At 40.6% G+C, this 21,063-nt stretch overlaps 1 protein-coding gene across 1 annotated transcript in view; it reads right to left on the reverse strand.

Annotated features, from left to right (window-relative positions):
• The window catches only part of ATRN (attractin), a 146,524-nt gene that overhangs the window by 13,486 nt on the left and 111,975 nt on the right, over positions 1 to 21,063 (reverse strand). Inside the window, exons 25-26 of the mRNA XM_040638053.1 lie at positions 15,927 to 15,988; positions 2,934 to 3,012 (exon numbers count right to left, since the gene is read on the reverse strand). Coding sequence (XP_040493987.1) covers positions 2,934 to 3,012; positions 15,927 to 15,988 — 141 coding nt within the window. The remainder of the gene's footprint in view (positions 1 to 2,933; positions 3,013 to 15,926; positions 15,989 to 21,063) is intronic.

Genomic DNA, 21,063 nt, shown 5'->3' on the forward strand with positions numbered 1-21,063 from the left:
GAGATAGAGACAGCCAGCGAGAGAGGGAACACAAGCAGGGGGAGTGGGAGAGGAAGAAGCAGGCTCCCAGCGGAGGAGCCTGATGTGGGGCTCGATCCCAGGACTCCGGGATCACGCCCTGAGCTGAAGGCAGACGCTTACCGACTGAGCCATCCAGGCGCCCCTAGAAACTGTTATTCTTACTGAACCTAATTGAAGCCTATCCTAGCCCTGTGAGGTAGGAGTCTTCTAATTCTTCCTTCCTCTTTGATAAAGCATGCTCTCTTGTGTGGCAAAAGAAAGATAATCTCCCTTCACCATACATTCACCATTCCTAGAGAATGAAGAAATATCTTTTTAAAATTTTATTTAGATTCATAAGCATACTTTTTCTCTACAAGGTGTTCCTCCTCTCCGTATTGTCTTTCAAGTATGTTGCAAACATTTTCTAGTTGGCTGTTTGTCTTCATTGATTTATTTTTGATATACTTAAGAATTACTTTTTATGCTGGCAAATCGCTACCATACTGCGCTTCCATCATCTTATCTGAAAATAATAATTTTGTCCCCTGTCCCTTAGTAATAAAACTTATTTCTCTTTCTCCGAGTGCACAGTCTAGAGTATCCAGAACAGAATTAAGTGATGATGGGGACTACAGGACTTGGCACGTGGCCTGTGAAGACCAAAGTCCCAAGTTTAAAGCCCAGGTTGGCCTCTCAGTAACTGTGCAATGATGGGTAAATTATTCTGCCTCCCTGAGCCTCAGTTTCCTCATCTGTGAAACAGGGTCAGTAACTATTTCATGGGCCTGTTATGAAGAATAAATAAATCTATATAAAACCTCTTAGAACAGTGCAAGAAATTTAGAAATGCTCAAATGTTAGCTCTTATTGTGACAAACTTGTCTAGATTTTGTTGGTACAACTTCTAGTATTTTTATATCATGAGTGACATTGGCTATCTGGATATTCTTTATAGTGTTAAAAGGAGATATTATTTTTGAGTTTACTAAGATTTTTGTTTTTAAACCAGGAACCAGTGTTGACTTTCAATAAATGACTAAGTGATTACTTGGCCACTACTAAAAATTTAGGTTCTATTTTTACCCACTGATAGAACCTAATTGACAGGTTTTCTGGTAGGAAATGATCCTGCTATTACACACTGGTAAATTAGACTGCTCCACAAACAGTCACTCTGTGACTGGCCTTTGTTTTGGTTTCAGAGTTTCTATGCATACAATCAATTAGGACTCTTTAAGCTTTCCATCTTTTCCCCTATTCTGGAACAGTTTCTGTATTTTGGAAATAATTAATTCTCCTAAGCACTCAAGGAGAAATAGAAGATTATTATTTCCATAAGCTTATCTCAAATGGAAACTCCCTGGGTAATGCCCTTCGTGGAGAGAGTAATATTTTGACAAGTGTTCAATTTCTTCCCTGGCTACTGGTTTACTGAGGCTTCCCACTTCTTTCTTACTCCATTTGGATAACTTGTTTTTTGGTGTTTGGTTTTTTTTAGAACACTGTACAATTTACTGGGATTTTAAAATGTCTTAGTAATGGAGCTATTAAAAAAAACCCTTTGAATATGTTACCCACTGAATTTTAAAAATGATAAAAAAAAAGGATGCAACATTACCTCTGTGCTAACATCACCTTTACGTGAGTCAGAAAAGGGGTCATGGCCCCCAGGAAGAGGCCCTCATTACAGACCTTAATGTTCAGGGAAGAGTGCTGCTTGCTTCTGAGTTTTGATTTAGGATATTTCCGTTCTCTTCTAAATCTTGTCTATAGATCAATTTTTATATAGAAAAGGGCATGAGTAGATACAGAAGACCGAGGAGCGAACGTCGGCCTAGATCTCAGTGCCCTTCCATTATCAACAAGGCAGTAACAGATCTACTAGAAGGCACAGTAATAACATCGGTGAAACTTGGGATAAACAAAGATTTTACGTTGTCACTTTTAACCAAGTTTATTCATTTGACTTGTCAACTGTAAATATTTGCTTGACTTCTTTTTTTTTTTTTTTTTTACTAACATATAATGTATTATTTGTTTCAGGGGTACAGGTCTGTGATTCATCTGTCTTTTTTTTTTTTTTAATTTTTTAAATTTATTTATTCGACAGAGATGGAGACAGCCAGCGAGGGAGGGAACACAAGCAGGGGGAGTGGGAGAGGAAGAAGCAGGCTCATAGCAGAGGAGCCTGATGTGGGGCTCGATCCCACAATGCCGGGATCACGCCCTGAGCCGAAGGCAGACGCCCAACCGCTGTGCCACCCAGGCGCCCCTGTGATTCATCAGTCTTCACAATACATAGCGCTCACCACAACACATACTCTCTCCAATGTCCATCACCCAGCCACCCCATCCCTTCCACCCCCCTCCACTCCAGCAACCCTCAGTTTGTTTCCTGAGATTAAGAGTCTCTTAGGGTGTGTCTCCCTCTCTGGTTTCATCTTGTTTCATTTCGATATTACTTTTGGAATGGAGCTCTGGAAATAAATCAAGACTCATTACAAAATAAAACTCAAGCAAAAATTTAACTAGACACTGACTCATCTTTCCTCGAGTTACGAGACATTTCTGAGATGCTTAGCTGGTTGATTTTACTCTCATTCTCATGAGAAGCTCTGGTCCTGAGCCCTCAGATCTCCCGCCCGAGTTAAGGACAGAGTGCTGGTAGAATGAGTAGAATTGGCAGCTGTAAGTCGATACTAAAGACTAAAAATACTAAAGATTCCTTTTAGAAAGTTAAAAGCATGTGGAGTAGAACTAATTATATTTTATGTACACTAATTGGAATCTACTGACCATATTCTGTAGAAAGGGCAGCATTAGCCCCCCATGGTATGTCTATCAATTATCACTAAATAGCTAAAACTGACTTGCTTTAGAGAAATAGAAAGGAAGAAGCTCTTACAGGCATTCATGAACCTGAGGCTTACCTCTCTACGCCTGGAGGCCCAACAACTTTGTTTGATCTTCCAAACCACAGCAGCCACCAGGAGCAAAGAGAGGAAACAACTGTGAGAAAGGAAAGTACTGAGTTATTATGCCAGCCCCCAGAATCAGCACTGTCACCCACACCTCAGGCCAGGCAGGGAGAGTCCCCCAAATCCCAACTCCAAGCACCTTTCTCATGACAACCATGTCCCAGCTCACAGGAAGCAAGTGTGAGAAGACTGATAAGCTGAGCTTCCTCACTGTATTGTCCCCAAGGGCACTGAGAGAGCTCTAACCTCCCACTGGGCCTTTTATCGGAATGGCCCATCATGGCTTATCCCAAATAAGAAAAATAAAACTAAGATAATAATAATGAATGACAAGCATGTTACTTAATTGACTTAGCAACCTTTACTGATAAAGTATAAAAAAATGAGAAAAGTTAGTTATTAAAGTAACAACCAGCTTTTCATATGGAAGTGGTAAACACAAGAAGAAATAAATATATATATGATAATATATATTCCGTTATATTTTTATAAAATAAACTCATATAATTTTTATAAAATACAATGATCAACCTCAAACCAAACAACTTTTTGAAAGTATTAGCAGAGCATAACTCCCACTGGTCTTGTAACTGTAAAAGCTTTAATGTTCTCTCATCTGTTAACCAGGTGTGAATGGTTTGAAAAGCTACCCTGACAGCAGAGATCCGCAGACACAAGGCATTTGCAGTATGGGGTCGGCTTCCAGAGCGGCAGCCTCAGTGCTCCCAAGTGCCGAAGGGAGGCAGGCCCTCGGCGGGCTGGAGGGGGTAGTCTGAAGTGTGAGGATGACTGAACTTTGGCCCTCTCAAGGCTCCCACGGTTCACCGCCTCCCCAACATGGGGAGGGGGGAGGGGGAAAGATATCTCCAATGAATCCCCTGACTAAAGAGAAGGGGCTTGCCAAGGTCATCACTCAGGGGAGAGCCTTCAGCAGTTCCTGTCTTGCTGGGCCTCTCAGCTGTCCTGACTCTCTCCTTCCGCCTCCCTGATGTCTCTATTTTCCTTTTAATCAATACTTTGAGACAGGCCCTGTTCTGGGCCCATAAAATACACTGAGGAACTGGACAAAAGACCGCTGTTTTCATGGAGTTGACATTCCATCAGATGGAGATACAAAGTAAACAAGATAAGCAAATTATAGAGCAAGTCAGAAGGTAGTAAACGCTACAGAAATAAAAAGATGGTAAGGAAAAGGGGGTTCGGGAGTGCCACTGGCACTCTAAAGCAGAACAGAGTGGGTGAGCCTTACTTCTTGAGGTGACATCTGAGCAAGACTTGGAGGAGGCGTGGGAGGTGGCTCAGGAATGTCTACAGAAACACGCCCGGGCAATGGGCTCAGTGCGCACAGCCAGAGGCAAGGAGGAACCTCAGGAGGCCAGCATGGCTGGAGTGGGGCGAGTTGGGCCACAGGTAAAGGCAGAGAGGTAAGAAGCAGCAGACCATGGAAACCCTGCAGGCACTATAAAGGTACTGGATTTTATTGAATGAGATGAGGAGCTAACTTAGGTATTTGAGCAGAGAAGTACCATGATTTAACTTATGCTGAGGAGACCTTTAGCGTAGCAATGGCAGGAATAGGGAGACCGGTAATCTAGGAGAGATGGTGTGGCTCAAGTCAGGGTGGTGGTAGCAGGGATGTGAAAAGCACTTTGGAATCTGGACATAATTTGAAGGCTGAGACTACAGAATTTCCTGATGTGCTGGAAGTAGGGTATGGAACAGAGAAGTCAGGGATTTTGGCCTGAGGAACTTGCCATCAACCAAGACAGGGAAGGCTCTGGGTGGAGCAGGTCCAAGATAGCAGACAGTATGAGACATGCTGAATTCTGAGATAGCCACCTAACCACCAAAGGGAGATGCTATAGGCAGATATATGAGCCTGGAGGCTAGGTGCCAGGTCTGGCTTGGAGGTGGCATTTGGGAGTCATAAATATACACAATTATGACTCTTGGTTTCAGCTCAGCTCACGATCTCAGCTTCGAGACTGCTTGAGATTCTCTCTCCCTCTCTCTGCCCCTCCTGCCTGTGCTCTCTCTCAAATAAATAAATCAATCTTAAAAAAAAAAAGGGAAAATCATAAGGAAAAGAAATTACATTTACTGTCCTGTATTTATTGAAAAAAAATCCATGTATAAGTGGACCTGCAGAATTCAAACCTATGTTGTTCAAGGGTTAACGGTATATTATTGTATTTGAAGGAATAATTCTGGATGAGGTCACCCAGGGCATGAATACAAATACAGAAGAATGTCCTGGGGGGCACCCCACCATTGAGAAGTTGGGGAGAACAGGAAGAAGCAGTAAAGGAGTCTGAGAAGAGTAATCTGTATTTCTTAGTTTCCATGCATAATCCTGCTTTTTGTTATTTTTATTCTAATAGAAACACAAGCAGGCAGCAAATCCACATGGAAGGGCAAGGAGGGACTAAGAACAGCTTCCAGGTCAGTCAAGATGCTACTGATGCAGTTGAGTTACGGGGCTGTCCTCAGAGGCGAGCACCTTGGTACCACTCAGAGGCCTCTCCTGGGACTACCCTCAATCCAGAAGGTCTGTGTCCCCTCTCCCCCCAGGCCTAGGTGGGGCTTCCATCTTCAACACAGACTTGTTAAAAACACCAACAACCCAGTTCCTTCCACTGGTTCTAGCTTTTCTAAGAAGTGACACAAACAACATACTAACACACAGTGATTGTCCCTCAAAGCTGATATGTGTATGATTTCTCCTAGGGTAATACCACAAAGAACATTCTAGTTATTTCAAAAAAGGTGGCACTCACTGATTTACCTCCCTTCTTTTCTTTGGGTACCCACTAATTCGGGTACAGGTAGTGCTGTAACTCAGTGTTCACCCTACTGCAGTCCCTCCAGTCAACTGTTTTCTAGATTTTTCTATGTAAATGTAATTAAAGAAATATTAAACTATGAATTTTCAAACATACACACAAGTAGAGGGAATGATCTAGTGAATCCTATGTCCATTACTTAACCTTGATAATTATTAACATTTTGCCAATGTTATTCAAAGATCATCAAAAAAGTGTATTTCTCTTTCAAAACTAGGACACTAGCCCCAGCCTAAGGGTCTCTCACTTCCTGTCAGCTCTGCACCGAGGAGAAAACAAGAATCCTTTCACCTTTTTGTCCTAAACCTGTTCCTACTTTCAAAGACTTGTACTTTCCTGAGAATATTCTCAAAAAATCCATGCCTTGATTCTAAGTTTTTCTTTCTACCTTTTGCCCATGTCTTTTGAAAACTCACAATTTGTGTGAGATCTCAGTCTTTGGGGCACCTGTCTGTTTCTCACCAGCTTAATTGTAATTGTGCAGTAGGAATGATATTTTTGAGAGCGTCCTGAACTTTCCCTCCAGAGGGCAAGACTATTAACTAATGGTTATTGATTCCTGCTCTCACAAATCTGGCTCTTCTAAAACCATGCACGCATTTTCTTGGCCTGGCCTTGACCTCCAAGCCAGCCTGAACACAGAGATACCACTGCTTCTTCCCAAGTTGCTGTGATCTGTACTTCACCATTCTGGTCAGAAGTAGATCCAGAGTGGCCGGAACCCGTAATCACTTCTATCTTCTGGAATATGAAATGGACTTGTCAAAATGTCTGCTATCAGTCTGGCAAGATCTTGCAGCAGTTCAAGTAATTAAGTTTTACAAGAACATTATATCTTGCCTATAACAGAAATTCCCATTACATGCCCTCCCTTTGGCCAGGTGACGGGCCATCACCTACTTTTCCTTTTTATCCTCACTCAGACATTGCCCTCTAAGGCATCTGTGACCCCAGCCACAAAGAAGTCCACAGAGTGTTAGTCCCTCTTAGTACTACCAGTTGTCCTAACCACTTCAGGGCCTCACTCCAGATACAAAGCCCTTTCACATACATGACCTCATCTGATTCTCACAGCAAGCAAGCAAGCGGGTCTTATTATTTCCCTCTTCGTTCACAAGGCTCCTACCAGAGTCTGGAGTAGCATCCCATTAGGACACAAAGAGGGCTTAATGGATTTGTCAGAGTCTAGAGTTTACTTCCCTGTGCCTGAGTCTGGAGGTACTCTTTCTAACTCACCTCACACTGATTTTCTCACTTGAATCACTGAGTGCCCTGCCCCCTACCACCCCGCTCTAATTCTCTTTTCTGTGTCATCTGAGCTATTCTTCAGAGTGCTGCTTAGGACTGTCTGGATACCTTTTTTTCTCCCCTTATTTTCACTTAGATCCTTTGGGACCTGGTTAACTTGCTTGGGGAAAATATTCTGTTCCTCATGCTCATAAAAAGGACTCTTTCCTCAGTTAAAAGATCATCACCATTCTTAGTTCTTAAACAAAATCCGGGCGCGGGGGGCGGGGGGAAGCTCTGGATTCTTTTCCAAAGGTTCCACGTTCAAAAGGAAGAAGTGACAAAAACACCATTTGTCCTTGTTTACTACACAAGATTCCATGGTCCCAGTCAATTCTGATGGTGTCATTCAGTCTTCCACGAGTCAGCAGAGGGGACGACTCCTCACTGGGCTGGTGCTTGGCAGCAGGGGCACCTCATTCTGTACACACGTTCCAAGAATATACAGAACACCTGCTAACTGGAGCTACCGAATGAGCATGAGCCTCGACATCCCCCTGGAAGTGTGCCATCAACGAGCACCACTAACTCTTTCCCCTTGGAGAGGCTGGTGCCTCCGCTTCCTCGAGACTCAGCCTTTCCCCTGAGGGTCTAGTGTACTTTCCACGTGTATTTGCACGTGCCTGTGTGCTGGGTGCTGGAGGTCTGGGTGTGTGTATAGGGATGCCCCAAAGAGACAGTGCACCTGTTCTCTCGAAGCTTAGAGTCTGTGGGCACAGATAGGAAGGAAGGAACAAACTGTGAGAAGTACCATGATGAAAACTAATACGGTTCTATGGGAGAGAACAAGGGAAGACCATTTAGTTTGGGGGTTCTGGGATGAAATTGTGGAGGAAGTGACACTGTGCCAAGACCTGAAGGATGAGTGTGGTATAATTTAAAAAAATATATATGTTTGGTCTTTGTCCGAGTTCTTAGTAGAGATTCTTAATATTCTTAAAATTTCTGAGTGATAGGAGTGTCCCCCTCCCCACTTTTTTACACAAATGTTCACAACAGCTTTATTTATAATAGCCAAAAAACTGGAAACAGCCCGAATGTCCATCTCCATCGAGAAGTGAAAAAATAAATTGCGGTTGATCTTTACATAGAATATCACTCATTATTAAAAAGGAATGAGCTATTTTAAAATTTGATTAAAAGATATATATCTTCAATAGTATTTTGTACAAAGTAATTTTATATAAAGAAAGCCAGCTCTTGTAGGAAGCAGAATCATGAAGCTGCCAGGAGCTGAGGCCACAGTCCCATCCCCTTGGCGGTTCTATGATCATCTTTCCCATCTGACCTCCTATGCTTTAGCTTGCGTGTGGTTGGATGGAATATGGCCCCAGGCCCCAAATTCACACAATTTTCAGCTAACTCCAGGTTTCTCAGTAGCAGATGAACATAAGAATCACTAGAGACGAGGCACCTGGGTGGCTCACAGTTAAGTGTTTGCTTTTAGCCCAGGTCATGATCTCAGGGTCCTGGGATCGAGCCCCGTGTCAGGCTCCCTGCTCAGTGGGGAGTCTTTCTCCCTCTCACTCTCCCTCTGTGCTCTCTCTAATAAATAAATAAATCTTACCCAAAAAAAAAGAATCACTAGAGAGCCTTTAAAATATCACAAGGATCAAGTTCCACAGGAGACCAATGAAATCGGCATCTCCGGGGCATGGGCCCCGGGCTGCTCCTGCTTCTTTTAAAGCCTCGCAGGGAGTTCTATGGTACAGCCAGGGCTGCAAGACATGAGGTAATTGTTTCAGGCTCTCAAACCCAATTTAAAACTTGTAGGAGAGGCTTCTAACTGGCCCTGTTCATCTTTGCATGTCAAGCTATAGGTTCATCTGTGTCTGAGCTGCTTAAGCTCCAGACTGCTGAATAATTGCATTAAAGGGTGATTAAGTGCTATAATAAGAACATGAGGAGGGCAGAGTTCCAAAAGGGTTGGGCTTTGGAGTGAATGTGTCAGGAGAAGATTTCATGGAGTAGGCAATTGGGTTGGGTTCTGAAGGAGTAAGACTATGACAGGTCAGTAGCATTGGGTAAATATCTTTTTTGAGGCAAATGCAGAGGAGAGCCAGGTTAAGTGCACCACCCCTCCAGGCCCTGCAGCTCACGTGGTCAACAAGGAAGGAAATGGCGGCTATCTTGGAGGGGCTCATAATCTGGTCGGAGTCACAGGGCAAAGATTCATGAAATACTGAATCTGCAAGAATATAGAATGATGCTTTGGCCCACTCTGGGAGAACCATGGAAGGTGGCTTATGTCAGTGACTCCTGGCTGCCTGGCACTAAGCAGAATACAAAACTGCTGGAGGGGTGGGAAGAGATCTTGGGATTTTTATTTTTTCTGTGGTAACACCAGAGAGGGCAGTTTCCTTTAGGAATCTATACTTCTGCGGAATGAAAAGGTTTTTTGTGAATGGGAAGTAATTTTGTCAAAGTTCCAGCATTCCACATTGTTGGCACTGCCTCACTTGGGACAGAGGTTCTATGCTACCCACTCAACTCCAATGAGCTATGCTGAGCATTCTCTGAAGAAGGGAAGACAAAGTGAGTTCCTGGCCTAGTGGATGGTGTGGCCTTAGAGTTGAAGTAATTGATATCCCGACCTAGGGGCACCTGGGTGGCTCAGTTGGTTAAGCGGCTGCCTTTGGCTCAGGTCATGATCCCAGGGTCCTGGGATCGAGCCGGCATCGAGCTCCCTGCTCAGCAGGGAGCCTGCTTCTCCCTCTCCCTCTGCCTGCCGCTCTCCCTGCTTGTGCACTCTGTCAAATAAATAAAATCTTTAAAAAAAAAATATCTTGACCTAATTCACTGACGAGTTTCTGAAGTATACAGTAAAGCCATACCCAAATAGATTCCAGATGGTCAAAGGAACACTTACACATGAAAAGACAGCAGGTAAAATACCCATGAAGAAAATAGGGAGGGACTGAGAGACCTGCTTTGTGGAAAATACCATAAATGGGGTTCGGAAAAAAAACAAGTGAACATACACAACTATTAATAGTTGCAAAAAAAAAGTCCTAAATTTCAGCAAGAAAAAGGCAAATATCCCAACAGAAATATGACCAAAGGGTAGGGACTGTAAGGGATCAGTAAATATATTCAGTCATAATTAACGAAATCCAAATTTAAGACACCAGTGATACCTTCCAGACTGACGAAATTAAAAATAATGACAATTTCTCGGGTTGCTGAGAACTAATAAGAGAAATAGGCAGAAATAGTAAGAGAAATTATATTCCTGCTNTAGGAGTATAAATTCACACAATTGTTCTGAGGGGCCATGGCAGTGTTTTTGCATTTTGATACAGCAATTATATGATAAAAGAACTATCCCAGAGAGACCATCACAGAAAAATGTAAGGGCATATGTAACAAAAATTGAGGATAATCTAGAGTCAGTCAAAAGAGGAATGGTTAAATAAACTATGGTACTCGTACTATGAAAAAAGCTGTTTAAAAATGAAGTGAATCCCCACATGGGAAAAGTTAACCACAGAACAGAGTGAAAAAACAAGTTCTAGAACAACGTGTTAGGAGGGAACCCATTTTATAAACCAAAGAATCAGAAAAACCACAACTTGCATGCAGTGTATATACACAGAGAAAGAACTGTGGAAACACAAACACCATAATATTAATAGTGGTAATTTCTTTTTTTTTTTTTTTAAAGATTTTATTTATTTATGTGACAGAGAGACAGCCAGTGAGAGAGGGAACACAAGCAGGGGGAGTGGGAGAGGAAGAAGCAGGCTCCCAGCGGAGGAGCCCGACGTGGGGCTCGATCCGGGAACACCGGGATCACGTCCTGAGCCGAAGGCAGACGCTTAACGACTGCGCTACCCAGGTGCCCCAATAGTGGTAATTTCTAAAGAGTAGGATTAGGGGATGTTTTAAGTTTTACTATGAACGTAAACTACTTCTGGTACTTTATAATAAGAGAATTATCTTTTTTTTTTTTTAAGATTTTATTTATTTATTTGACAGAGACAGAGACAGCCAGCGAGAGAGGGAACACAAGGAGGGGGAGTGGGAGAGGAAGAAGCAGGCTCATAGCGGAGGAGCCTGATGTGGGGCTCGATCCCATAACGCCGGGATCACGCCCTGAGCCGAAGGCAGACGCTTAACCACTGTGCCACCCAGGTGCCCCAATAGTGGTAATTTCTAAAGAGTAGGATTAGGGGATGTTTTAAGTTTTACTATGAACGTAAACTACTTTTGGTACTTTATAATAAGAGAATTATCTTTATGCTGATTTTCTACTTTAAAGTCTGAATGAGGACTTACTATTTTGTTTTCAAATACTTGGGATTAGTTTAGTTTAGCTTTGTTTTATCATATCTTTTTATGTTGTCCCTACAAAATTTCTCTTAACTTTATCTAGGTCATTGTTGTTCAACAGAAATTTAATGTGAGCCACATATGTAATTTTAAAAGTTCTAGTAGCCACATAAAGAAAAAAACCAGGTGAAATTAATTTTAATAAAATAAGTTTTATTTAACCCAAGATTGCCAAAACATCATTTGAACATGTGACCGATATAAAAATTGAGATATCTTGCGTTCTAATATTCTACTAAGACTTCAAAATCCAGTGTGTATTTCATACTAACAAGCACATCTAAATGCGAACACTAAATTTTTATCAGAAAATATTTGATCTGTATTTATATTTCATAAAATTCACATTTGAAAAAGCAGATTCACATATCCAGGTTGTTCCAAACACACAAGTTCTTTGGTAACTGAATCAAGTAGTTTTTAAATTTATATTTAAATATATTTAAATTAGTTAAAATTAGATAAAATGAAAAATTCAGTTTCTCGGTCACACTAGCTACATTTCAAGTGCTCATAAGCTACATGTGACTAGTGGCTATTAAGTCTATACTGATCTTTCAGCTTCTTGTTTATAACTGCCTACTTTTTATTTCTATTTAGTTTTTCATCACTTCAAACAAATCTGAGACTTTTAAACTTTATCTGCTTCCTTGGTTATGTACATATTCCACTGGTTAATCTGATTTTGTGCCTGTGCTACACTGATCACTCTAGTTTGACAAAGTGTTTACTATCTGGGAGGGCCAGTAGACTGTCTCCCCACCCTCTCCATTTTTTCTTGGTAATTCTTTCTTGATCTTGTTATGCTATAATTTTGAACAATTTTATTTACTGAAGTAACACAAACATGTAAATTTCATTTTTGTTAATGAAATACAGAAATGTAATTATAAATGTAATTTTTTCCCCCCAGAAACACTGAATGCTTTTATCAGATTTTCTCTCCCTCTAAGACTGGAGGGACACAACAGTTACTTCTTGGTGGAGATGTCATCATCATCCAGAAACTAAAGACTACAGTTTGCAGCAGGCAGAAATGGGCCCATCAGGACATGGCTAAATCTTGACGCGAGGCCATCTGCTCCCCAGCATCACTCAGGAAGGGATTTCTTTCATGGTCGAAAGGGGAGGGCACCTAATGGCTCACTATGGGAAATACAATTAATTATATGGTTTTCATGCCAGCATCTGCCTTTACCAATAAGAGCTGCAAAAGATGTATGCCTCTGAACGACATAGAACTAATTTTTTAATATTGCCCTTGTGACTAGCAACTTTGCTGAATTCACCTATGAATTCCAATATTTTTTCTGCAGATTCTTTTGAATTCCTGTAAATACAATCATATTTTAAGTGTGATTTTTTCTTTTCCAATTCTTATGTATTTTATTTTTCTTGTCTTACTGTATTGGCTAGAACCTTTGTCACCATGTTGAATGAAGTGACTCACAGAATCTTCTTTTTTTTTTTTTTAAAGTAGGCTCCATGCCCCGTGTGGGGTTTCAACTCATGACCTTGAGATCAAGAGTCACATGCTCCACTGACTGAGCCAGCGAGGCACCCCTGATAGAATCTTTGTCTTGTTCCCAAACTCAAAGGGAAAGTTTGTAACATTTTACCATTTGGAATAAGGTCTGCTGTTGGCTTTATATATGGGTCCTTTATCAGATTTAAAGAAGTTTCTTTCTATTCTGAGTTTCCTAGGATTTTTTTTTAATGAATGATATCAAATTTTATCAAACACTTTTCCTCACTGATTAAGATGATCATGTTATTCTCTTCTCTTATTATGCAATTAACGTTAATTACACAGATTGATTTTCTGATGCAAAATCAACTTTGCAATTCCTGGAATGAACCCAACTGGGTCATGATATAGTTGCCTTTTTATACTACTGGTGGATTTTCGTTTCTTCATTCATGAGAGAGACTGGCTTGTAAATTCCATTCTCATAATATTCTTGTCAGGTTGTGCTAAATTCATAAAATGAATTGAGATGTATTCCTTCTTTTTCTGTTCTCTGAAGATTTGGTTACTAATGATATTATTTCTTTCTCTGAAAGGTTATAAGTTAGCAATGAAGCCACTTGGGCCTAGAATTATCTTTATGGGAAAATTTTAAGTTATGTATTGTTTTTAAAAAGAATATAGGGCTATTCAATATTCACATTCCTATTCTGTATCAGTTTCAGTAAGTAGTATATAGTCTTTGTTTTTCTAATTATCCATTCCATCTGTTCCATTTTCACATTTATTTGCAGAAAGTTGTTCATAAAATATTCTCATGGAGGAAAAAACTGTTTTTAAGATTTGGAGTAATGCCTCTTTTTACATTTCTGATATTATTTATACCTTCTCTCTTTTCTCCTTGGTCAGTCTTCCCAGGGTTTATCAATATTATTCTTACTTTTTTCAAAGATCCAACTTTGTGGTTCTTTTAATCCTCTCTACTGTATTTCCTCCCCTATATGATTAACTTTACTCTATATTGCTTCCTTTTCTTTAGATTTAATTGGTAGTTCCTTTTCTGACTTACTGAGAAAGTTTTTTTTTTTTTTTTTTCCCTTTTCCAATTTTAGTTTTATCAAGCAGTGATCCTCGACCTTAGCTGCATGTTACAATCACCTAGGGAGCTTTCAAATGCTTAAGTCCCATCCCCAGAGATTCTGATGTGACTGGTCTGGTATGTGGCATGGGCATCAAAAGCTCTCCAAGTGATTCTACTGTGCAGACACAGTTGAGAACCAGATTTAAAGCCATACCCTCTAAGTACAACTTCAACTGTATCCCATAAGTTTTTAATTTTTCTTGATCATTCAAACTGTTTTAAAATTTCTGCGGTGATTTTATGTAAATTTTTTAAATGAGCAAATCCAATATAATATGGTTTTAGAAGTCAGATAAATAGTTACTTTGGGGGAGGAAGGGGGTTGTGATTGATGAAACACAGGGGAGCTTCTAAAGTGCGTGTTCAATTTGTGGTAACTCATTGAGCTGGACACTTATTTTTAAGTGTTTCTGTAATAGTAAACTTTAATATAAATTTTTAAAGAGAGAAATAGATCTTATACAAGGAGTGGGAATTATAATGGCAAGAGCCTTCTCAATATTAACACTAGAAGCTAGAAGAAAGCATAATGCCTTCTCAGTTCTAACGAAAAGTGATTTCCAACCTAGAATTCTGTATGCAACTTTTTGATCAAATAGGAGGGTAAAAATTAAAATATTTTCAGACAGAGAAGGTTACAGAAAAGTTACCTCCCCTGTACCTTTTCTCAAAAACTTCCTGAAGAATGTGCCCCACTAAAAAGAGGAAATAAATAAGGAGATGAAGACATGAGATCCAGGAAACAGAGATTTCAATATAAGAGGAAGGCAAGAGAAATGCCCAAGATGACGATCGTGCAGCAGGCCTCCAAAACTAGTGCACTTGGGAGCAGAGGCTGGAGGGTTCTAAACACAGACATCTCCAAGAGAAACTAAAACCAGGAGAGTGCCTGCTGTGTTTGACCACAGACAGATTTTTCACTTCTGTCAGAGTACAGGGAAAATCAGGGGTAGCCTCTTAGAAAACCAAAAAACTAAAAAACCAAAATTAGGGTAAGAAAAGAGTGATTGCTCCATCCAAAAAAATGGGGAAGTACAATCATAGTTCAACTCAGCTGTGAATGGGGGTTTTACAGTTGTAACAACATAAACAGGGAGCACTGATTTAGGCAAGCACCGTAATGTAACTATACGACATGAGGAGGAAGGAAGGGGATTTTGTTTGCACTCGTGGTGTGTGGGGAGTTGTGGGTGAGGTTACACTTAAAGCCAAAGATAATAAATCCTCATCTACAGTGGGACATCCAAAGATAGACTGAACCGAAAAATCAAGAAACAGTTGTAAGCACAAAGAAGTGAAAAATAGCTAAACAATTTAAACTCGGCGGAAGTGAAGGGTGGGAAGGCGTGGGGCAGGATGCTGCTACTTGCACTTATGAGCACTGGCCCACGTGTCTTTTTTAATTATGTGTCTATAGTATTTTCATAAAAAATAAAATTAAACCTAAAAAAAAAGTATAAAAATAAAAGAATCCCAAGAGCCTAACAAGTTACTTTTAGCTTTAAAACTCTGGATAATCACCAGAATCATCCTTGAACAAGAGGAAGCGTATCTGTAGCACATATCAGTAATCATTAATTATTGTTTCAACCCCGAATTCTCCCCATATGAAGAGCCAAATCATCTACATTTTAGTATAGAGTAATTGAAAAGCTGCCCCCCCGGAAGCCAGAACGTACAAAGCAAATGTTTTGATTTATCAGGTTAGGCTGAATTTACACTATTGCAATTTTCATGTAACTTCTCAGAAAGGTCTGTAAAGTTAGTGTGTTGTGCCAATACAGGATTTCTCAATTATCTTCTATGAGTTGATAATTAATGGGATTAAGTACCTGAATCAAAGGAGAAGATATGATTTATAGAAGTAAAATTACCTGAAGAAAGTCACGAAGAACTGTACCAGGTCCATAAAATTGCTGTGCTGGGAGAAGGCGATCTGTGAGGGAGAAACAGGTAGCGTGAGGAGGGAGGCCACACAGGCGCACCGGCAAACTTGGCCTTCTCAGTTCCAGAGACACACTTGAAATGTTCAAGGAGAGATTAATGAAATTGTTTTTCTTGAAGGAAAGTGGCTCATCCCTCTTGTTTCTTTTCTAGCTTAACTGCCAACCCAAAAGTAATATTCTGAGGCTTCAATGCAAACTCCTAGAGCGCCCACCCCTGAGCTCTTGACATCAGATCTAAGTTCTTTTAGTGTGACCTTGAAGACTTCTCAGATGCCAACATGAAAACCCCAATGCCAGGCAAGCCAGTTTGCTTGCTACCTTCTTGGGCCTTCCTCTGGACCAAATGCTCTCCCTGTTTGCTTCGACTTAGAGTTCCTGGATCTGCCTTGAGGTAGAGAGCCTCATCTGTGCCCTTCATCCCTTTGATACTTACGTGCTCAGTGAATACTCATTCAGGATAGTGTCCTTTTTTTTTTTTTTTAAACCGTATCTCAAATCTTACTACACTGAGTATCATCTGACAGTGAATATTAACACCAGTTGGAACCTAAACAATTTTATTATACAGTTAATAGTTTTTATACCAAGAATATAAAAAATCCCTTACGTAGTTCATCTAAGCCACCACTGACTGAAACAGGCATTATTTTGTATACTATCAGGAAAAAACACTGCTAATCATACTATGGCAAAAATGCTTTAAAAATCATTGACTGTAAGATGCATCATGATTTCAGAGATATCAGAACATGAAATAAAAGAGCATGTCAGGATCTATTACTAAGTATAATAACTGTGTCCTTATTATTATTAACTATAATACTCATAGTACTAGCCAGATGTTATGGCATATTCCCTGCTTTTTTAAAGGGAACACGGCCCTCCTTGGGGAGACAACGGTACTGTAAGTAACAATTATTGAATAAGGTGATGATTGCTCCAGTACAGACAATAAGTATGACATAAATCAGAGAAGTAAATGATTAGCAGCTTCTTTTTCTAATTTCACCCAACTCCCTATCTTTGTCATGCAGCAGCTCCCATCCTGCGGTAATGCAAGAGAAGGGCTAGACCCAGGCCCTGGCACTGGGACGATTCAACGCTTTGTCTTCTTTTTATGGCCAGACTCAAAGAGGCAGAAGAGGTTTCCAGTATTTGCCTTTTTTGATGGTCTTATTTTCTTTCTGACATTCCATAAATAAAGTTCCAATACTACCTACTCAGGCCATAGGACATGCTGGGGCATAGAATTTGCAGTTTTTGTGTCTCTCTAGTGACCATTTATAGTCAGAAATACAAAGATACATAGATTTTATGCCATACGCAAGGAGAAACCCACATTCTCTGCTTTTCCTTCATTTGTTACGGTAACTAGTCACAAATAAGAAGACTCCTTGAGAAGACGGCCACCATCCTCGTGTAAAACTTTTTAATAAGACCGGAGAAGGACAATCATTTACACAAGGTTATTCAATCTTGAGGAATGAAGATTCCAGGTTACAACACATAAAGAACGAGAAGGGAGCAGATTCTAGTCGACTCAATCTTGTTTATAGATTTTAATCTCCGAAAGCATTAGTATGTCCTCAGTGTTTAGACTTAAACAGATCCTGAAATGTTTTTGCTGTCAGGTGCCAGAAAGTGCGGATGTTAATAGTACCCTCTGAGGACTACCAGGGGTCTGCGCGCCCTGTGCCATGTAACACTCCACAGTGCTGGGATCACCACCGTTAGCCTGACTTCTTGCTGATGCAGGGCCACACCACGTTTATGTCTAATTCAAAACCGCAACTAGCCAATACAAACTGGCTGCCAGGGCGGCTGCTACCCAAGACTCACATTACTCTAAAAGGGCATCTCTTTTGTTAAATGTTATTCATCCAAGTCTCCACGGTTACGAGGTTTTGCAGGGAAGCAAAAGTCCTAACAGAAAAACGTTTATGAATAGACTGACCACTTAGAAACATCTAGTCTTGTTCAACACCCCACCATGTCAGTTGATTAATCTTTGACTGACAGGCTGGTAAGCTTATTGTCCGAACTGAGAACTTTTTTTTTTTTAAAGATTTTATTTATTCATTTGACAGAGAGAGAGAGAAAGCGAGAGCAAGTGCGCACAAGCAAGGGGAGCAGCACGCAGAGGGATGGGGGAAGCAGGCTCCCCACTGAGCAGGGAGCCTGATGTGGGATGTGGGCTCCACCCCAGGACCCTGGGATCATGACCTGAGCTCAAGGCAGATGCTTATGACTGAGCCACCCAGGCGCCCCCAAGCTGAGAACTTCTGAAAGAGAAGGGGAACACTATTAAAAATTACACTGGGACAACAAGCATGAATTGGGCTGTCCCTACTCATCCTGTCACATATGCAAACCAACTGCAAAAACAATCTCGAGAATGATGAGATTTTACTGAAAGTGCTGTTGGAGAACTGATCCCATAAAACCACTGGTAAATGGAGACCTGGCAGGATTATCAACTGAAGAGGGATGAAGGTAAAGACATAAGTCCTTCAAGATACTCCAAAGAGGATTATGGGAGGACCTTGAAACTGATGAGGCCCTTGACTCCCAAATCACACTGTGCAATAAAATCTGAAGTAAAGGACTCCAGTCATGCTGTCTAGGCTCCGAGCACCATCTGCATGACTGAAGCCACACCTCTACTTATTATCTTGCTCAATTTTTCTTCATAGCACTTATATGTCCATTTATTTATGGTCTTTCTCTTTCATTAGAAAATAAGATCTGTGAGGACAGGGACCTTGCTGACTCCAGTGCCTACAGCAGTGACTGACTTGGAAGAGGTGTTGATTAAACAGGTGCTGAATAAAGGAATAGGGTAATCGGAAAACTAATGACCCTACCTCCACCTTCCTCTGAAACTTACTAAGACCCGATTGAGTTTTCTTTCTTCTAAGAATCGGCTCATGGTTGCAACTGTAACTTAAATTTTGTTAACTGTAAAATTAAAACAAACATTTTTCATGCTTTTGAATTTCATTTTTCAAGGCAATATTCAAGCAGCACTTTCTTTAATGATTTATTATAAAATAAACATTGAAACAGACATTGAAGTGTTTGCGGCTTTTCTGACACTGAAGATAATGGGGACTTCCTATAAGATATACTTATTGCAAAGAAGAAAATGTCATTACAATTTATAAATAAAACTCAGTGTCATTCTTCTCCCTTTCCACACAGTAGGTATTGCTCCCCACACTCCAGCAAACCTAGAATTTACGTCCCCTTACATTTCCACAACCTGCTTCTGCCTAACTTTCAGCAGTAAGTTTGATTAAAGTGTGCTTGCCTGGAAATAGGGAAAGGGTGGGGTATGATATGTTGCTTTTTTTCTAGTAAGGCTTTGACAGGCTACTTGACTTTATGCCACTGAATAACTTCGATTTTAAAAAAGCTAAATTTAAAAATATGGGTTGAATTCAGTTGATCTTGTATTTAACTTGACTAGTCCCCATTTCTTTCTTCACAGTGTCCTATAGTTACTCCTACAAAGTATGTGCAAAATTTCACTGCATGAGAAACAAACTCTGTAAGACACACATGGCCATGATCCATGGGTCATTTAGAGTATTAAGCCCACCAGGTCAACTATATTTTATTTTTATTTTTAATAATACTTCTATTACAAAAGAGTACAATGCACATATCATTACAGAATAATCTAAAAGCAGGGATGAAAAGGAGGAAGGAAAATAAAAATGAATCTTAGGAAGCTTCTGAGAAACACTTACTAATATTTTAATATTTCATTGAAATCCTTTTCAGATTTTAAAAAAAATGTAATCATAAAGATTTATATCTTCTTTCATTTTTTTATTCGGAAAAAATCATGAATATATTTTTATATCAAGACATACCTATGTCACAACTCAATTTAACTTTGAATATTTAACTTACTCTAGGCTTTTTTTCCCTTCTATTATAATCATTGTTGCATTAAACATACCTTGAGACAAAATAACTAACTAACTAGCTAACTAACTAAATAAATAAAGTGTGCCTGCTCAGAGACCCTCTAGGTGTGCTAAATAAATCTGAGAGACTAAACTCTGAAGCCCAGCCAGCCCCAGGACTTCAGGTAGGATATGGCAGACCTGCACTTCCCAAGAACTAATTTTGTGCTTCAGCCAAACACGTGTTTTCAGGTTGCTCTGCTACTGCACTTGGTCCTTCCATCATCACCAGAGAGTCCTGCCCACCCATCCGCAGGGGAGCCCCCTGCCCCTCGCTGCCCAGCCCAAACACTCCCTTCCTCATTCAGTTGCTGGGAATTGGCTCTCTCCTCTCTATACTCCCTGCGCCTGATCCACTTCCCTCTCAGGACATGGGAAAGCCATATTCCACCTTATACATTGGCTGTGTATACAGTGATGTCCTGGAAAAAAAGATTTCTGTACTCTTCTGTCTACAAAGGTATCAATTTCTGCCTTTCTAATTGTTGTAGGAAAAAGAATGGAAAGGCAATTCCCTACCTCCCACAGAGGCAGATATACCTACCTCCAGAGAGCAAATAACACCATTGTATTCCAAGAACTAGGCCATGGTTCTCTCAAACCCTGGAGAGCTCGCAACAAAGTGCAGATCCTGGGTTCTATTCCTACTCCTGAAGCTTTAAACTCCCCACGTGACTCTGGTGCCAGTGTCCAAAGACTGTACTTCAGGAAACTCTGAAACAAGGAATTAAGGAAAAAATCTACCCTGCTCCTTCCCCAGAACAATTCCTTTAGTGTTTCAGGCACTGTACTGAAAAAAAGTTGTCATTTTTACTTGGAAGATTTGGCTCCCAAAGAAATTAACCTGGATCTTCCCCAGGCGTAGGGGTGTCACGGGGTTGGTGTGTGGGAAGAACGAGGGTAGAGAAAGCGAAGGTAGGGCTTTGAAACAACCAGAGAGGCATGACCCAAACCTTGAGACCAGGAAATGGAGGGAATGTAGAAGATATTCTAGAGTTTTGAAAGTGCCAAGGAATTTGGGAGGACTGCATGGTAGGCCTGGGGAGGCTCTCCGGCCTCACTGATTATTCTTTTTTTTTTTTTTAGGAAAA

The sequence above is a fragment of the Ursus maritimus genome, unplaced genomic scaffold (genome assembly GCF_017311325.1).
Source record: "Ursus maritimus isolate PB19 unplaced genomic scaffold, ASM1731132v1 scaffold_22, whole genome shotgun sequence".
Taxonomy (NCBI): Eukaryota; Metazoa; Chordata; class Mammalia; order Carnivora; family Ursidae; genus Ursus; species Ursus maritimus.